This window comes from Canis lupus, chromosome 1 (genome assembly GCF_003254725.2).
Source record: "Canis lupus dingo isolate Sandy chromosome 1, ASM325472v2, whole genome shotgun sequence".
NCBI classification, from domain to species: domain Eukaryota; kingdom Metazoa; phylum Chordata; class Mammalia; order Carnivora; family Canidae; genus Canis; species Canis lupus.
In genome coordinates this window covers 35,334,349-35,352,529 of record NC_064243.1, presented here as the reverse complement: position 1 = coordinate 35,352,529, position 18,181 = coordinate 35,334,349, and the positions used below count along the sequence as shown (strand labels likewise).

The window sequence follows — 18,181 nt, the reverse complement described above, 5'->3', positions numbered from 1 at the left end:
AAAATGGTATATATACAAAACCCTGGCTCGTCTTAACATAGAAAAACATTTCCTATAATTAAAATCACCCATAACTGGAATATTATAGTAATGATAATTAATTGAAACCATACTTCTAGAATATTATTAGTATGTTCTAATAAATGGCATCCATTTCAAAATGATTAAACAGAATTTTAATAAATTCATTTTAATTAAGTTGATTTTAATTCCCGATTTAGTCTAGGCTTTGAAAATTTTTGTATTTTCCGTGTGAAATGAATTTGCCTTTTGAAACCATGTTTACCATCTTAGCACCATTTATGTCACATTCAGCAGTGGTTCTCCATCAGTATTGCTCAAGGACCCCCAGACCAGGAAACCAATGTACACAAAAGTGGAGTAAACTTGCTTAAATATAGCCAAGCTAACTAGACACTAAAGCAGTAACTCTAGAAATTATAAATTATATGCTTGACAATATTAATAGAGCGTATGGAGCTAGTTAATTTATAAAAAGGGAAAGAGCATCAAGATGGATGTAGCAGGATGTTCAATCAAGAATAATAAAGCAATTACAATTCCACTAGTAAGGGATTAGTTGAAAAAAATTTATACTGTGGTCTATTGTGAAGTTGTTCTAAGGAAGAGGCAGTTTGACACACACAGTCCCTTAGCCAGAAAAAAAAGCAGACCATAGAACACCGTGAAAATGGCATTATTTTGTTAGTAATTATAAATAGAAAAACATTTTACAAAGAAATATCCTAGTGCAAGCACTGGAAAATACCAGTCAACTATGCACCAAACTGCCCATAGCAATTTTCCATGAGGAGTAGAGACAATAGGAGCTTTAGATGTCCATTATGTATAATCATAAACAATGGAAAAATATACAGCTATTTACATTGTTTTATATATTTTATTGTTTATATGTTTTTAGTGAGGATTTAAAAAATTTTACATTTGGTAAAAAAAGTAAAGATACTTAAAAACCAAAATGTGTGCACCTGGCTGGCTTAGTCTATAGAGCATGAGTCTCTTGATCTCTGGATTGTGAGTTCGAACCAGCCATGTGGAGTGTAGAGATTAAAATAAAATCTTAAAAGACACCAAAAATAAAAACAAAGATGGGACAGATTAGATACTAATATCAGTTCAGTACACATTGTTAAAGGATACTTTTTAAATGATAAATCCATGACTCCCATATATATGCACAAACTGAGGACATATAAAGATTTTATTTAAAACATCATAATGAGGGTTACATAGCATGTTACAATTAGCTCAGAGGACCATCTAAAGAAGAGACACATTTACAGAGAAGGAATATTGAGAAGAATGTGCAAATGGAGACAAAACTGGCTTCTTCCCCAGTGACCCAGGGAAGACAGTTGAACCTTTACTAGACAGAAATGTATGTGTCTGGAGACAAGAATTATTCGACATTACTGTCAGCTTTCTACAACTTACAAAGTTGTAAAATAGCTCAAAGGCAAGGAAAGGTGCATGGTCCTCATAAATCCAGAATTAGAAGGGTGTACTTGTCTGAAAATGAATCATTTTCCAATGAAACACAAATTTCCCCCTCTAATATTAAACAACAGCAGTAGTATGCTTGGTACACTAACCAAAATCAGACGGTGGTTTGTTCCACTTTCATGGTGTAACCTGAGGCAAATGGACTTCCACTTACCAGAATGTAAACTGGGAATGATAATATTATGAATGCTGACCTTTTAGGAATTATTGTTGGATTCAATGAGACAATATGTTTTAAATGCTGGGACCTGTGCCTGGCCTGTGTTTGTGCTCAGGGAAGGTTAGCTGTTGTCCACTTCCCAGGTAAGTATTGACCTAATTTCTTTGTTGCCTCAGGTTGGCCATCTCCTGAAACTAGGGCTCCCAGCACCTGGGGTTTGTCAGAGAATATGTGCTTTGGTTCAGATCAGATTCACATCATGGAATCTGTTAGCTTGCATTTTGACCCAACTTGTCAGCTTCTTCAATCTTAATCCTTCTGCTTTCCCTCAAATCCTGGTATCCTTTAGGTCCTTTATATTACATACTTAGATTATTTTACGAGCTTCTGATCCCTGGTAATTGTACATTCTTTAAAGTTCCTTTTAGCAGCACAAACTCTTCATATTGCCGGGCCTTTTGTTTACTAACTCCTGTTCTTTGAGTCAAAAGTACATACATTTCATTGTTGAATACGCTTAGGAAATGTTAATCCAAATTATTTTTTTACTGTGCCTTTCTAGTTAAAACATGAATTTTGAGTTTTCTTTGGTATGTTTCAGTCATGCTCATTCTAGCTTTGGGCTATTAAAAGCTCACAAGTCATTATTAGTCTCCTTTCTTTTGAGTGACAATGACACTATTGAAACCGTTGACAACTTTGGTAATTAGATCATGATGAATTTAACTCTATGCTTTCAGTTACATGAGAAATGAGACTAACACCATTATATTTTTTAAAGTTTTATTTATTTGAGAGAAAGAGAGAGCATATGGGGTACAGAGGGTCAGAGGGAGAGGGAGAATCTTAAGCAGACCGCCACCCCCACCTCGACCCGAGTGTGGAGCCTTTGGCAGGGCTCAATCTTACAACCCTGAGATTGTGACCCTGAGATCATGACCTGAGCTGAAATCAAGAGTCAGATGCTGAACTGACTGAACCACCCAGGCACCCCAAATTATCACTATTACTACTGAGTGATTATCCCTGCCATTCCATCAATGAAGTCATACTGGAAACGTGGGTGAGACATGGACCTCTAATTCCTCCATTACTGTGTTCCCTATGCTTGTGGTATGAGCATCTCATTGTGCTGAGTATAAGTCTTATGCTTAAAGGTAAGTTTTCTTTTCTTTTGTTTTGTTTTTTAACACCGCATAGCACTTAAATGTAAACTAACTTCTTCATCCATGGCTGAATTAAAGAACCAGCCACATATTTCACTGTTGAAGTAAAAGTAGGTATTTGAGGCAATATATTTTCAAATATAATTTTTGCTTTACAATTTAAACCTCTAAATGAAGCACTACTCCATTTTACTTAAAATTGCTCCAGTAAAACCTAGTTAAATTAAAAAATATATACATCTTTCAAAGCACTCAGATGATGTGCAAATGAAATGATTTTACAGTCTTAAAGACAAAGTCAAGTAAAGAAAAAATAGTTTATTAAATTTTCATTGTAGTAATTAATTTAGTCATAATCTACATTATCTGTTGGGAGGTTTATTCATTTCCACAGCTTGTTACCTGTGCTAATGATCCTCAACTTCCTCTGTGTAGGCCAGACCTTTTACCTGACCTTTAGACTCATATATCCAACTGAATACTATACATCTGTCTACATGTGGATGTCCCGACAGGCAGGCAACTCAAACCGACTTTCAAAATTAAATGCCTCACGTCTCCATACCTCTTACCTTCTCCTTCCTGGGATCCCTGCCTTCCACCCCCCCAATCCTAAAACCTCACCTTCCTTCTTTCTATTTCAGTACATGGCATTGCCACCACCCACCAAGTTGCCTAAGTGAAAAGCAAAGATATAGTCTTTACTTTTCCATAGCCCTCATTTCCCATATGCAACAATCACTTTTGCCCTTCAGCTGCCCCTTGAATTTGTTGTTTCTTCATTCCCATAGTTAAATACCTTGGTTGAGGTCACCATTATCTTCTAAAGAGATTATGGTAAAAGTGATGGTCTTCACACTTTGAATATTGCCTCTTCCAATCAGTCTTGACATTGTGGCCAGTGTAATTAGGGCAAATCTGAGGATGTTCCCCCTGCACGTAAAATACTCTTAAGGATAAATTCCAACTCCTGTAGAAAGTTTACAAGGACCTTCAACTTTAGCCATTGTTAAGTTCCCTAGTCTTCCATCCCTTTATCTTCTACCATCAGCTCAGTTTTCAGACTTAATTGGACCATCCTCAGCACAGAGCTCTGGCCTTAGGGACAAACAGGACCAGATATATGTATGGGATAAGTACAGAATCTAATTGGATATTATTTAAATGAGTTGTGTCTAGTCAAAGTCAAAGAATGAAAAAAATGCAAAATTTCAATAAGCCAGTGATCGTTGAAGAGAGCTAACTGCAACTCAGGACTTCCTTCTACCTATCAGACAAGAACTGTTTAGGATGTAGCTCAAATCTGTTTGAATAAGACAATCCTCTCTGAAGACTGGATTTGGAAACTCCTAAAGTTATGGGAGTGAAAAGTGGTTCTAAACATGTCTCTGTGGTTCAAGTAGATTTTTCTCAGAAGTAAGAAGCTCATATGATGCCTTCCTCAGTCATGGATTTGTGGCCATTAAGCAAATGGTGAATCATCAATCCAGTAATTTCAGTTTATCTATGGTTTTAAAATCTGCTTTTCCCAGTGTCTAAATGTTTTTACAAGCTTGGCAAGGCTTAGAATTAAAGTTGGAAATTAGATGAAAGGCAAAAATATTTTTATGTTCCATATAGGTTTTTTGACTATTGGGACAATCTGTATATAATTGGTATTAAATTATTTGTAATTTTTGGGATGCCAGGGTGGCTTAGTGGTTAAGCATCTGCCTTAGGCTCAGGGCATGATCCTGGAGTCCTGGGATCGAGTCCCACAGTTGGGCTCCCTGCATGGAGCCTGCTTCTCCCTCTGCCTATGTCTCTGCCTTTCTCTCTCTGTGTCTTTCATGAATAAATAAAGAAAATCTTTAATTTTTAAAAATTGGAATATTGTAGAATCAGATCAATTAGCCACACAATTCCGATTTAAACTATATAACTAATTTTAGACTTGTAAAACTGAAAAGCATAAGACTATTTTTACATCTATAAATAATATTGAAATGTTTAAGAAAATTTTACTACATTTATAATGTATTCACCTTAAAAGTGTTGTTAAAGTGCCTGTTATAGTGACATTTGGGCCTTTGAAGTTCTAATAAAAGGAATCAAATCTGTTGAATTTATTTATGATGTTGAACACTTTAGAGAAACTATAATATAATAGCTGGAGAAGATATTGCAACCATTCCTAAAAGGATGTTAATTCACATAGGAGAATTCTAGCTGGAGGGAACGGCATAAACAAAGCTATAACATTGGGAGAGTGTGTAGAGTATATGGAGAACAAGGAGTTTCATTCGATTTAGCCTAAATGAGGAATAAAAGGAGAGTAATCTGGAACTTTGGTCTGTGGTGAAGCTGCAGAAGATCTTGAGGGTGAGATTGAAGCACCTTTAAGGTATTTATTCAGTAGGGGACTCACTAGAAAGTTCTAAGAAGGGATAATATGAGGGTTATCTTTTAGGAAGAATAATGTGGTGGCAGGATTAAGAACAAATCCACTGGGGGAAGACTCAGAGAGGCAATGACCAAGATTTCAGAGGTAATCAAGGGACTGAATGTAAAGGGGTAACAAACTTAAATTGGCCATAGAAAAGATGACTTATAACTTAAGGTCAAGCTACTGAGTACGCCTACATGATAATTAGTGACAAATTTTTCCCAATGTTGAGTGCTTCCTATTCTAGGCTGTTGGACCTCGGCCAATTGAAGTCAAAAGTCCATCCAGAAACAAATCCTTGGGTCAAAAAGCATTGAAGTGCTAGTTCTGTCTGCCTTAGGGTGTTTATCTAACTATAAAGTTAGTATCTATAGCTTTTCTCCCCTAAAAACGTTAGAAATAGTACCCGTTTTTGGCAAAAGAGCAAAAAAACCCTCACACAAACTTTAGGTTCTTAGCTTTCTCTAGAGTTTCATGTGTTCTACTGTTAGTGACCACCTGTTAGAGAGCAAAGAGTTCAAAACTCATCAACTGAGCAAGGACTTGGCCTGTGTGTGGACAGCAGCATGGTAACAACCACTCCATACAGATGCCTGAGTTGAGGTCTAGCAATGAATTCAATCACAATAGTCTTATGTAAATGGATGCCATCAAAGTGTTATGTAAAATGGGAAAAAAAATTTGTCTCTTTCTTGCCTCTACTCGGTTTTAGAAATTAATGTTTCAATGCAGAACCTAGTTTAGTGTGAGCAAAAATGGAAAGCAGTTGTTGAACTATGACACTCACCTTGGGGATGTACAGCTAATTTTTAATTAGCATACTGAGGTCAATTTTTCAAATCTACTTTTAAAATTTGTAGTTCCAATCCTCTCTATTATATGTCTTTTATCTAAGATTATGGTACACAAATTGCTTTTCATACCTTTCTCTCATACCTTTGCCCTTGTCTCAGAGTTGAGGGAGGCTAATAAGTTATAATTTGTAACTGCTGTTGAAAAAATGAAAAGTATATTCCAATTTCTTTTCTGGCCAAAATATGCTCCCCACCTCTCTTTGCTTATGATACATTAAATAATAAGAATAATGAGGAACTTTATTATTTTCTGTATTATAAATTCTAAAGGGACTAGCTTTTATTTTTACACAGTATAATGTCAATAAAAACATCAACATCAAATATCCTCAGATATTAAAAAAGCAGGTTTTTAAAATATACTGTAAATTGCTGTTTAAAGCAGTAATTCTTAGGTAGATATTTTAAATAAAAATTACAAATCACAAAGCCTTACATACAAAAAATTTTAAATTAGGGTGCAATTGAAATCATAGACAATTAGAAAATCTGTCTTATTTTTGCTTTACAGGGGAGGACTCAGAAAGCTTTTAATTTAAAAATACGGAGCACTGTCTCAATACAATAGAATTGGAAGAAACTAAGGTTGGGGATTTCCCAATAATTTTATTGAGGTAACTTTTCCCAATTTTATACATATATGCATTTATATATACTTAAGAAAGCTAAACAATATTCTAAGGCACTTGGAATTGTGCACAGCAAAGTATCCTATAATATACAACTAAATAGAGCATAATTTTGCTTTTTAAATAACACAAACACCAGTAAGGAATAAAAAAAGATAATACATAGTCTGTCTTTCAGGTTACAATAGTGGAATACATATACATATCTGTGTATACTTGTAGGTATTTATACCCACATACTATAATACAGTACAGATCAATAATAACAAAAAAAGAGAAACTGTCATGTTAATCAGTGTACAGTTCCAGTTATTTACACCCACAGATATTGTACCTGTGTAATATGTAGAATTAGATCACTTACTGGAAATCAGGAATCATTCAGTCAGTCTGATAATGGTCACAGCTTACCATTCTTAACCATTTTAACCAAAGTGAAATAACAAAAGAATACATATAGTTCTTTAAAAATCACTTACATAGAAAAAAATGACAAGTTTGAGTTTTTGCTAGGTACTAAATCTCGTGAAATTGGTGCAGAATGTTTTGAACACATTGGCACATTTCTAAGCCACAGAAGAAATATTAAAAAAATAAAAATAAAAATTCGTGCCTATATTTTAAGTAATGAAAGTGGTTTGACCCTAGGTTTATTCAGATTTTTTTTCAAATGCTAGTTAGCACTGCAAAGGTGACATCTTTTTGTGGAATCTCTCTAAGCAATGTAATGATACAAACTGTGACAAAAGCATCCAGTAAGGGAAAAGTCCCCTAAATTGGCAAGTGGCACAAATATTATTGGCATTTTAGTATACCATGAAATTGACCTGAGGGTGGAGTGGCATTCTGCTTCATTTACTCCCTTTAATTTATTCTTAAAAAGAAAAAAAAAATACTGGTATTTAACAAGGTAAGAATTCTTAAGCACCATCTAAAAGTTCACAATATAACTTCCTTTATCAACTCCGAGTTGCTCTGTCTCGAAAAACAGATCTAGAAATTTTAGTATTTTGAAAAATTATAGTGGCTAAACTCTTCCATTCTATGAGCCACAATTCATCCAAATCATTTCAATACGTATTTGCCATTCAGTTTTGGTGATAAAAAGCAACAGAGAATAAGTATGCATATGTACTGTTAGCATAGTTCAATCATGTTTCAAGTAGGAAAAAAATCATCTTGTTATGACCATCATTGAAGTATGAACAATATGCATGCAATCCAGTTATCCATGCTTCCTTCAGTGTTCACAAATTTTAGCAAAGTTGAACTGTGTGACTAGAGTTATACAGGAAGAATTCAAGCATTTACATGTGGGTTAAATGTTTCTTTAATAGGATAAATAGGTGATTGCTTTGTAATTTAAAGGATGTACCTTACAAGTTGAAATCTAACAGTGATTTTCATGGACCACTGGTTTTGTTTATGTGGATTGTTAGTTGTATTTGGGGTTAAGCCATGCAATAATCCTCATGACACTAACAAAGATTGTGACAAACCAGTGTAGTTCTTAGGTAAAACTATGAGGTCAAAATAGGAAAAAGAAAGTTTGCTTCATTTGAAATTTCTCCTGTAAGTACATACAGGGACTAGCCAAGTGACTACGCCCATTGAAACTGCCAAGGCTGCCCAGCAACGTCCTCCCTGAAGACCTGGCAAATTAAAGCTTCACTGAAGCAGAAGGCTTGAAAAATAAAGGGGGAAGAAACTATTCAGGGCACAGAGTAATGCAAGACAGTAGTGACCATGTTTTAAAATAGGTACTTTACCCTGTGTGTTCTCAAATTGCAGACAGTAGAACTCAAGGGAGGTGGTACTGCCTTAGAAGGGCCTTTGAACATGAAGGAGTGCTTCTGACTTTTGGGTTTTACAGTGACTGGGCATGCTACTGGCATTTAGTCAGCAGGGGCTTAGGATATAAAACATCTTGCAATGCAGGGAACATTTCTGTAAACAAAGAATTGCCCAGCTCCAAATGCCAATGGCACTCCCACTGAGAAACACTGATCAACAGTGATCAACTGCTCATAGGTACAGTATGCGTCAGCAATGTGACAAGTTAAATGATATTCTTCGTGTAGGAAATCCTAGCATGGTTAAAAATGACTCCTGCCTATAAGGTTGGCTTTCAGTAAGAATAGCTGCCACAGTATTCTCTTTATTTTATTTTTGCCAGAAATCTTACAGGGATTTCTTAATTTGGAATGACCTTGTGAACTATGCTTCCACTGTTTTCTAGATAATGTTAATGGTTGTTCCCATTTTCTATAGAGCTTAAGCTTAATTATTACCAAAAGTAAAGGGAAAGTGAAAATGAGAATTGTTTTGGGAGTATTTCTACCTTTCTCCCCACCACCCTTTGGTCACCGTCAAATTATAGTAGTTCCTTGTGCTCCTCTTTGAGACTTGGGTTTGAACTACTTAAAGATGAGCTTTCTCTCAGAAAGATGATCTTATTAATTTGATGATAACTTTTGCCCTTATATTCCCCTGTAGGACATATTTCAGTTCCAGAAGTTCATTCTGCTCTGCCAAGCAAAACAATGTGATACATTCTGCCAATAATAAGACAGTAAATACTCAACAGTGGAATATAACCTATTTCAAGAGGTCAAGGGACAACTCTGTAAATAAATTACATCTTAGTGGTTCCTTACTGCTCACATCATACTCTAACGATGTGAAAAAATTAGTTCTTGTCTCAAATTATATACTTGCACTAGTAAGGGTAGGGTTAATAACATGACTGGAATTTGGGAATACTTCAGTTACTGTACTGATAAAATGTCATAAATGTACATATTTTCCACCTCACCTATTTTGAGGAAGACTTCTGTGTTTAATGTGCTACTAGGACCTCTTAAAAACTAATAAACTGAAGAAATTTTTGAGCAATGCGGCATGAAATTATTGCAGGATGTAACCCAAATTATGGGTTTTAAGAAATCATCTCTCATTTTCAATATCTGATGATTTTTGAAGGGTGTATTCAATTCCTTTACTGTCTTAAATAGATTTTCACTTACATTTCAAAACTTTATAACTATATAGTTACTAACATTAGAGAAAGATAAGTGACTACAGTCAATATGTTAATAAAGGACATGAAAATGGAACCAGAAAGTCTGTTTTCCTGGGGAAATCAGAGAGACAGATTAGTTTGCTTTTTCCTCCATTTAAAACAGTTATTCAAATACAACAAATGGTTCTCTGAATATTACAGATTTAGCCTAAATAATTTAAGGAATTAACATAAAGGCTAATTGTACCAAATATAAAAAATGCAAGACATTTCACATACACAGGGAATTATCAGGCAGGGCTGCCTTAAATTAATGCTGATCACCAGAGGACTAATTTTGTCAGACCACAAAGATGCTGATAAAGCCCACGGCATCTTCTTACTAATGTCAATGTTCTTTTGCTTCATTTTTAAAAAGACAGAAATGGCCACTTTGTGTTTTACAGTCTGTCTGGTTCCTTCCTGCCTGGGATCTTCCAGGATATGGTTTGTTTTCTTCCCTAATCATATCTTGGGGACTCAGGAAAATTCACTCACTGCCTCTATGTCAGCCTAATGTCTCACTTTGTAAAAGGGGAAAGCCTGGTTTGTGTTGCAACAGCCCAATTCACACACATTTACTTTTTTCAAAGAACTGTAGCTTATTGGTTGGATAACAGAAATGCTGGCATTGAGCAGAGGGTGGTCCACATCTTTGTATTCTTTTAGGGTTGCCAAGCAAGAGATCTCTGGATGGGATGCTGGGTGAATATGCAGTGTTTCTGCCTTTAAAATGAGTTACTAACACCAAGCCTTATTCTGAAAAGTACAGTTTAGCTCATCATCCTTCGATTCTTTCCATAGATTTTTATTTAAAGAATCATTCTAATGTTATAACTGTTGGTTACAATCCCAAAATATTAGATTAGCAGAGGTAATGTTTTTGACTTTTTAATTTTGCTCTAACTTTTAAACTTTTCTCTAAATGTGTCAGTTGGTATGAAGAAAAGTGTGGGTAGTTCATAAGTCTGACATATCACACAAGCAAAACAATATATTGAGAGACTGGAATCTTTGTACTGGGTATGTCTCATTGTAGGGAAGAAGAAACTGCATCATAGGCACCATGAATGGGAAAATATTGTTCCTTTTATCAACGAAGTAGAGGCTTTCTATGACTTGTATCTTGAGTGCTAAAAAAGTGTTAATGTCTTATGTTTACCATTTTATAGTTGTCTTGTGATTAGAAATTATGACAACACTTAAAGATTTTAAGTATAGAAAATTAAAATAACAATAAATTTCTTGGAATTTTTCCCAAGACACAACAATGATAATATAATAACATTACAAGGAAAAGGATGACTTTGGCAAAAAATTAGAACAGAGTTAATGTCCATGGTTGGATTGAAACACTATGAAAGGAACAAAACCTTTCAGCCAGAGAAAGTAACTTGGGCAGAATATTTTTCTCAAGAGCAAAAATACATCTTATACTAGTAATGAAGTGACACAAGAGCAGAATATGGGTTTATTATGCATGTAGCTGAGTGCAGCAAGAGGTGTAACAATGCTGCTTACTTTTCTTAGATTTAAAATGGCCCTGGCTTTCTCTAATAGGCCAATTGGGGCTAAAACTTTTTAATTTTAAGCAAAATCATCCAATTTCAAGTGGTTCTACAAAATATAAATGAATGAAAGGATCCAAATTTATCTACCAGATTAAATGTTTGCTCTTTTGGTTGAAATCACAAATTACAGTCTTCCATATCACGAACCAGAAGCATTTCAGAAAATTCTAGCCCAAGCTCCGAGAATAAAATAAAGTCTACTAGGTCTAGTCTTGTTATTATGTCTCATGTGTTTTTAATAAAAGGAGCACAAAACAATCATGAAAGAACAATTGAATGCAAGGTAGTATTTACATCTGATCATATGTACTTGGAAGCAGAAGCCATGCTGTGCCTGCGACTCCACAGAAAATAGCAAGATGGCAATTGAGGGTTTCTTAATGTAAACAATACTGACTGTAGGCTCACAGGGAAGCCTTCCATGACTTTAATCTCACTGATTCTTTTGCATTGCAAGTCAATATATTTATGGATGCAATCTGCAGACTCTTAAAATACAAAATGAGGTTCTCCTCACTTGCAATTTAGCAGAGATTTTCTGTGTTTTTTTAAGCCTTCGGGTGAGTATTTTGATGCATTTACTTAATTTTTTGATAGCAGCAATCCAACTTAATGCAGCCCTGAAAATAAGTAGTCCTTTCCACGCCCACTCGGAACTAACTGTCAGCAGAACACCTGCATTTGCTTAAAGTTTTAACTTTGGACTCGGATTTTTTTTTTTTTTTTAAAGGTGTTGTGATTGTCAATATATTATCTTCCTTAGATCAGGTATGGTTGCTTCGACTTTGATGATAATCAAGCTAGGGAAAGACCACAGATTTATTTCTAAAGCTTCCTACAGATTTATAGGATCACATTCATCTGACTTTATTCCCAGTCCTGTTATCCTTGTAGAAGTTTGGTACATTAGATAAGGAGTATTAAAAAAAAAAAAGTGTGTATAGGTAGGCTACTTAAAACATGCAACAAAATTTGGGCAGGCATGCTTGTTAAGAGTCAATAAAAAGTCTCTTGCATTTAAGAAAAAGATGCATGAAAACACGCAGACTTATTTCTGGCAATTGGATTCACTGGCACAACATAAAATAATGGTACTATACTGCACCAACATAACGGTGAAACGAGAATATTCTTCTAGGATCAGGTCTTTAAGGAATCCACATTAGGTGATTAGATTCCCAAATCCCTTAATAAGTTCTCAGCTACCAAAAGACTACTTCAAAAATATTTATGCTTCCATTTTCTCTTTTCTTCATTAACATAATGAAATATTTCTCTTTTTTTTTCTGATTTTCAATCCCCACCCCTTTTTAGTGCCCAGAAATTCCAGGCCCCATTTCTCTTTAACCTGTACTCTACAATTTGGCTTTCTGGTAATAGGGAGCCAGTGATTGTCTTCTGCTCATCTTCTTTGATTAAAACTCCTGATTTACCCCTCCATACACATTCAGGACAGCAGAGTCACTGTACCTCTCCCTTTGCTTCTTGGCCCCATCTGAGCCATGCAGGTGGGGAGCACTTTCCATACACTTCCTTCACCAGTTAACAGGAAACACACACATTCTAATCCCAGTGCAATATCAGGTTTTCAGGAAGAGAGGCATCCCCCATGGATGATCAGTCTGTGTTTCCAAAGAGTCTCACACTTCGTTAGGGACGGTGAAACCTGACACAAGAAACAGAAACTCTGTTAGAGAAGCACAGTGGCAATTAGTAAACCAAACAAAGTAATGTTTATAAATAAAGGCAGCTCTAGACATCCCCCAACTGAACTACTGTTATAAATTACTGTCACAACAGAATACTGTGACAAAGGTTAGGCTGGAAAGCAGAGACAGTCCCTATACAAAATATTCTGGTTATATTATCCAGGATACAGAGCAACCAATACACAAAACGTCACTAATCTTGAGGGTCATGTCTGACCTGTACTGAGCAGAATGGGATGTTTTCATAAAGGATTTGGTTACACCTGGTTTGTAGTTTTAAATATTTTATTTATTTATTCATGAGAGACAGAGAGAGAGGCAGAGACATAGGCAGAGGGAGAAGCAGGCTCCTTGTGGGAAGCCTGACATAGGACTCGATCCCAGAACCCCAAGAATCATGACCTTCGCCGAAGGCAGATGCTCAACCACCGAGCGAGCCACCAGGTGCCCCTGGTTTGTAGTTTTCAAGGAAACCATCAACAAATAGTCCTTATTGGTTTAGCTTCAGCCTCTCACTGCTTCCCAATAAAGACTCCAAATCTACCTTTTTTGCCTGGATTTCCAAATGCCTGCCAAGCATATTCAAGCATATTCATCAAAATGTTCCACTAAGCATGTCCACAACTATACAAATTATCTTTTCTTGTAAATATGCCTTTGCACTTTCTATCTTGTTAAACAATCTATCTTCTAAAAGACTTTTAGTCTAGGACTCTCAGATTTGCAACTCTGTTCTCTCCTTTACCCTCCAGATCCCACTAGACACTAAGTCGTGCCTTGATTACCTATCTTCGGTTCCATTAAAGTTTTCCCATCTTTTGCTAGTGCTATTTGAACAGCATGCTAACTAGCTAGCTGGTTTCACACCCCTCCATGGGAGTTATTGAACATTCCTGTGTTTTTGGAGCTTTGTGCTTTGTGTACAAGCTATGTTTTGTAATATTGCAATCCCCTCCCTTCATTTCCCATCTATGTTTTCATATTCAAGATCAAGGCTAAAAGTCATCTCCATAAAGCCTTATGTGATCTACTTCTTCAGCCTATTTCTGTGATTCCACATTTACGCAACTCTTTAGTATTTCATTTGTCTTGTATAATCCAATGTTCATTTGGCCTAATAAACCAGTCTAATTCATTTCCCTGTCCCAGGCTCAGAGATTTGTAGATCAAATCTATGCCCCACAATGTCACTAGCAGTGTCATCATAAGCACTCATCTGATCATTCCAGTTTTTTTTTTTTAAGATTTTATTTATTTATTTGAGAGAGAGAGAGAGAGAGAGAGAGAGAGAGAGAGCCAGAACACACACGCAAGGGGAGCAGCAGAGGGAGAGGGAGAAGCAGGCTCCCCACTGAGCAAGGAGCCCAATGTGGGGATCAATCCCAGAACCCTGGGATCATGATCTGAGCCAAGGGCAGATATTTAACCAACTGAGCCACCCAGGCACTCCTCAGTTCTTGTAATATCATTGTATTATTCTCCTTTCCCTATGAAGTACAATTTATATTTCTTAGAGTAGTGATAAGGCCTTTCAGAATGTGGCCCAAACCATGTTTCTCTGCATTACTACTCCCAAAATACCCTCAGTTCCAATCATTTACCCCCAAATGCTCTCCACTTTTGTGCTCTGTCTTTATCTTATCTTCCTTCCATCTCCACCTCCTTCAATCTCACTCTGAGTTCTCCAAACTCCCCTTCCTCCGTTTCTTAAGGAAGCATTAATCACTTTCTCTTCTGTGTTCCGATAAGACTTGGTTTATCACAGTTATTTATCACAGTATATTACCTTTGTAGGTATGTCTACTCAGATAGGCACTGAGGAAAAACCTGCTTTTAATCAGTTTCATATACTCACAAAATACAGTATCTGGCACATTGGACAACTTAAAAAATTCTGCCATGTGGAATCAAAGCATTAAAAAATGAAAAATTAAAGATATAAGAACAGCTGAAGAGTTAAAAAATGAAAAATTAAAGATATAAGAACAGCTGAAGCATATGGGCTATAATTTGATCATTGGATAAGCAGCATGATAGATGCATGGGGCTTGTTATACTACTTTTACATGTTTGACTTTCCAAAACGCAAAATAAAAATAAGATATACCAACCTTACCAAAACTTGAAAATATGTTGTGACCAAAAGTAGGGATGTATCTCCTTTGAGTTCAACTTCTAAGGTTTAGCCCTGACCACAACCTTGGGAGGTAGGTAAATTTCCATACTCTTACATGTGCTAAATGGAGACAAAGTTCCTGTTACAGTCACTTGGTTATTGTCCTCTGACTATGTAAAATCCTTACTCAACTCAGGGCCTTTGTACTAGCTCTTTCCTCTAAATGGGCTGGCCCCCTCTCGGAGGTGGAGTGTTTTTCTCTCCTCCAAAAGCACTGATAGCTTCCTCTTGTCATTTAAATCACAGAATAGGTTGTATTTCCCTAAGAGACCCATTTCCTCGCCACCCTAACTATATCCACCCTTGTCCCTTCCATTGCATCCAGTTATATTTTCTTGATAGTACTTAGCACAATTTGAAATTATGTCATGTTTATTTATTTGTTCACTTGCTAATGGTTTGTCTCCCTCACTAGAACATAACCATGTGAGAGTGAGGACTTTATCTGACATGTTCTAAATTCCCAGGGTCCAGAACAGAGTCTGACTCACTCTATGTGCTCAATCAATACTTGCTGAATGCATAAACAACGGAATACATACTAGGGCATACATACATACTAGGGCACTTAGAAAGTTATTGCATAACTTTCTATGAGTAATTCTTGTAACTGAGGAGTCTAATCATGAGACACCTCCCCCATATTAACTACAATCAAATTTATACTAATCTGTGATACCCCCGTGATAGGACATTCCATCATGCTTTCTAGAAAGAGCCAACCATAATCTGAAGAAATATATATAAATTCTATAAAGATATTTCAAAATAGTAATTTAAACCTCTTAAATCAATCTTTTTATATAAAATATAAGAGAGGCAGATAATAATGACAGCTGAAATTACTAATGTTTACTACGTGCCCAGCACAAGTACAAGTATTACCTTATTACCTAGTTTATCCTCAAAACATCCTATGTATGTATTCCTGTAACCCTCTGTACAGATGCGGAAACAGACACAGGGATGCTAAGTCATGTGCCCAAGGCACAGAGCTAGTAAGGGGAGGTGCCAGGCTCCAGACTCTATTCCTAATCAAAACATGTGAGACCAAAATATGTCTTCAATTATACTTTCATTCAAAGAGTTTCCTTGGTGCCCTCTTGGTAGAATGCAAAGGAAAAGGTAATCAGTTAGATTTCTAAATCTGTAGTTAGTTTTGATGAGTTTTGACCATAGAAAAGTCCTGTTCCACATCCTAGGCTACACTTCTCTGTTTTATAAAGATTTTATTTATTTATTTTAGATAGAGCTAGAGAGACACATGAACAGGGAGAGGGGCAGAGGGAGAGGAAGAGAGAGAATCCCAAGCAGACTTTGCACTGAGGGGGTTCCATCCAGAACCTGAGATCATGACCTGAACTGAAATCAAGAGTCTGATGCTTAACCTACTGAGCCACCCATGTGACCCCTAGGCTATACTTTGATAGCTATAGTTCTCTCAAAAACATCTGCCTTTTGCCACAAAAGGAACTAGATGAGAATGGGCTCACACAAACTTTTTGCAATTACTAGAAAAGCAAGTCCAGTGATGTCCTTGCAGTTGAAATGAGCACTATCCTTTCTCTCAGTTCGAGGACACACAAGCACTATCCACACCATGTAAAGGAAGCAGGAGCCTTGGGGGCCCTGACAATACAGGCAAATATACTGTACCTGCAGGGTCCTCACACTATGAGCTAGCAAGGTCCCTCTTTGTTAGGTTCAGCTTTTCTAGGAATTAAATACTAACTCATCTAATTTAGCAATTATTTTAGCCCTCTCCTAATTTGCTGAGCTTTGTACACCAAACACTCCACAATGCCCTGATCTACATCTGGTTCTGCATTCAAAGGACAAGCATGGGGAAACATGACATGACAGGTTTGATCTTCCCACCGATAATGTCTGTGGGATGAAGAAGGTAAATTTCGGAGTTGAGATCAAAGTGAGTAGTCAGTGGACCAGAAGAGGTTTAAAACGTTCTAAAGCCCAGCATTTTCCTGGAAAGCGTCCTGCTTTTAATTTCCCAAAATTAGCAGGAGGACATGATAAAGTTTTTTGTTTTTCCCGCAGGCACTATTTGCCCACGGATCCCATTAGAGAACAAATTCCACATGTGGATTGCTGGAAGGTCATAGGTCATCGGCATAGCTCCTAGGGCCCGCTAAGAGAAGGTGATCAACCGATAGTGTGAATGAACAATATGCTGACAAAGCTAGGGTCAGAAATGTACCCTCTTTTCATATGGACTGTCAGATCTGGTTTTAAAAAAACAAAAACCAAAAACCAAACAAAAAAAGAACCCACAAAACAAACCTCATACATTTTCTTACTATCATATCAGAAAAGGATGTTTATATCCTGTTTAAATCAGGCATCTTTTCTTCAAATTCAGCTCCAAATTTTATGGTTAGAGGTACTGAAAATGTAAATTGTTCTTACATTTGTTACTACTCAATGGTATGTACTCATTTTGAAATATGAGAAGTTCAGCTTTACCTCCTAAGAAGTTTGCCTATCTGACAGAATGACAGTTCGGCTTTAAGCTTCCAGTTGAAGCCCTAAGGATACTGAAGCTTTTCGTCCACTCTTTTTTCAGAACTCTCCTGAGGCTTAAATTTGAAGTTACCTATATTTTCTTATTATTAAAACTGGAATACATATCTCTTATTTTTCATACTGTTAAGAGGAAGTGAATGGGGAAGGGTAACTATTTTTAAGTCATAGAATTCAGGTAAAGATCATGCTTTTCCGTAAAGATGAGTTCTCCACAAATTAATATATAAATACTTACCTTCTTGAAAATCATTCAGGTAATAGAAAATAGAAAATTACTCACAAATGTAAAATGTTACTTTCCTATACTTTAGACCTGTTTGATAGATACAGAAATCCTGAATAATTCATTTCTCCTTTATTTAAAA

General features: G+C 36.2%; 1 protein-coding gene across 6 annotated transcripts in view; it reads right to left on the bottom strand.

Moving 5' to 3' along the window:
• Nucleotides 1-6,715: 6,715 nt before the first annotated feature.
• The window catches only part of PHACTR2 (phosphatase and actin regulator 2), a 205,669-nt gene continuing 194,203 nt past the window's right edge, over nucleotides 6,716-18,181 (bottom strand). For all 6 annotated transcript variants that reach the window (XM_035700908.2, XM_025422451.3, XM_035700907.2 and 3 more), the window contains one exon: nucleotides 6,716-13,056. In XM_035700908.2, the coding sequence (XP_035556801.1) occupies nucleotides 13,041-13,056 (16 nt within the window). In that variant the 3' untranslated portion in view covers nucleotides 6,716-13,040. The remainder of the gene's footprint in view (nucleotides 13,057-18,181) is intronic.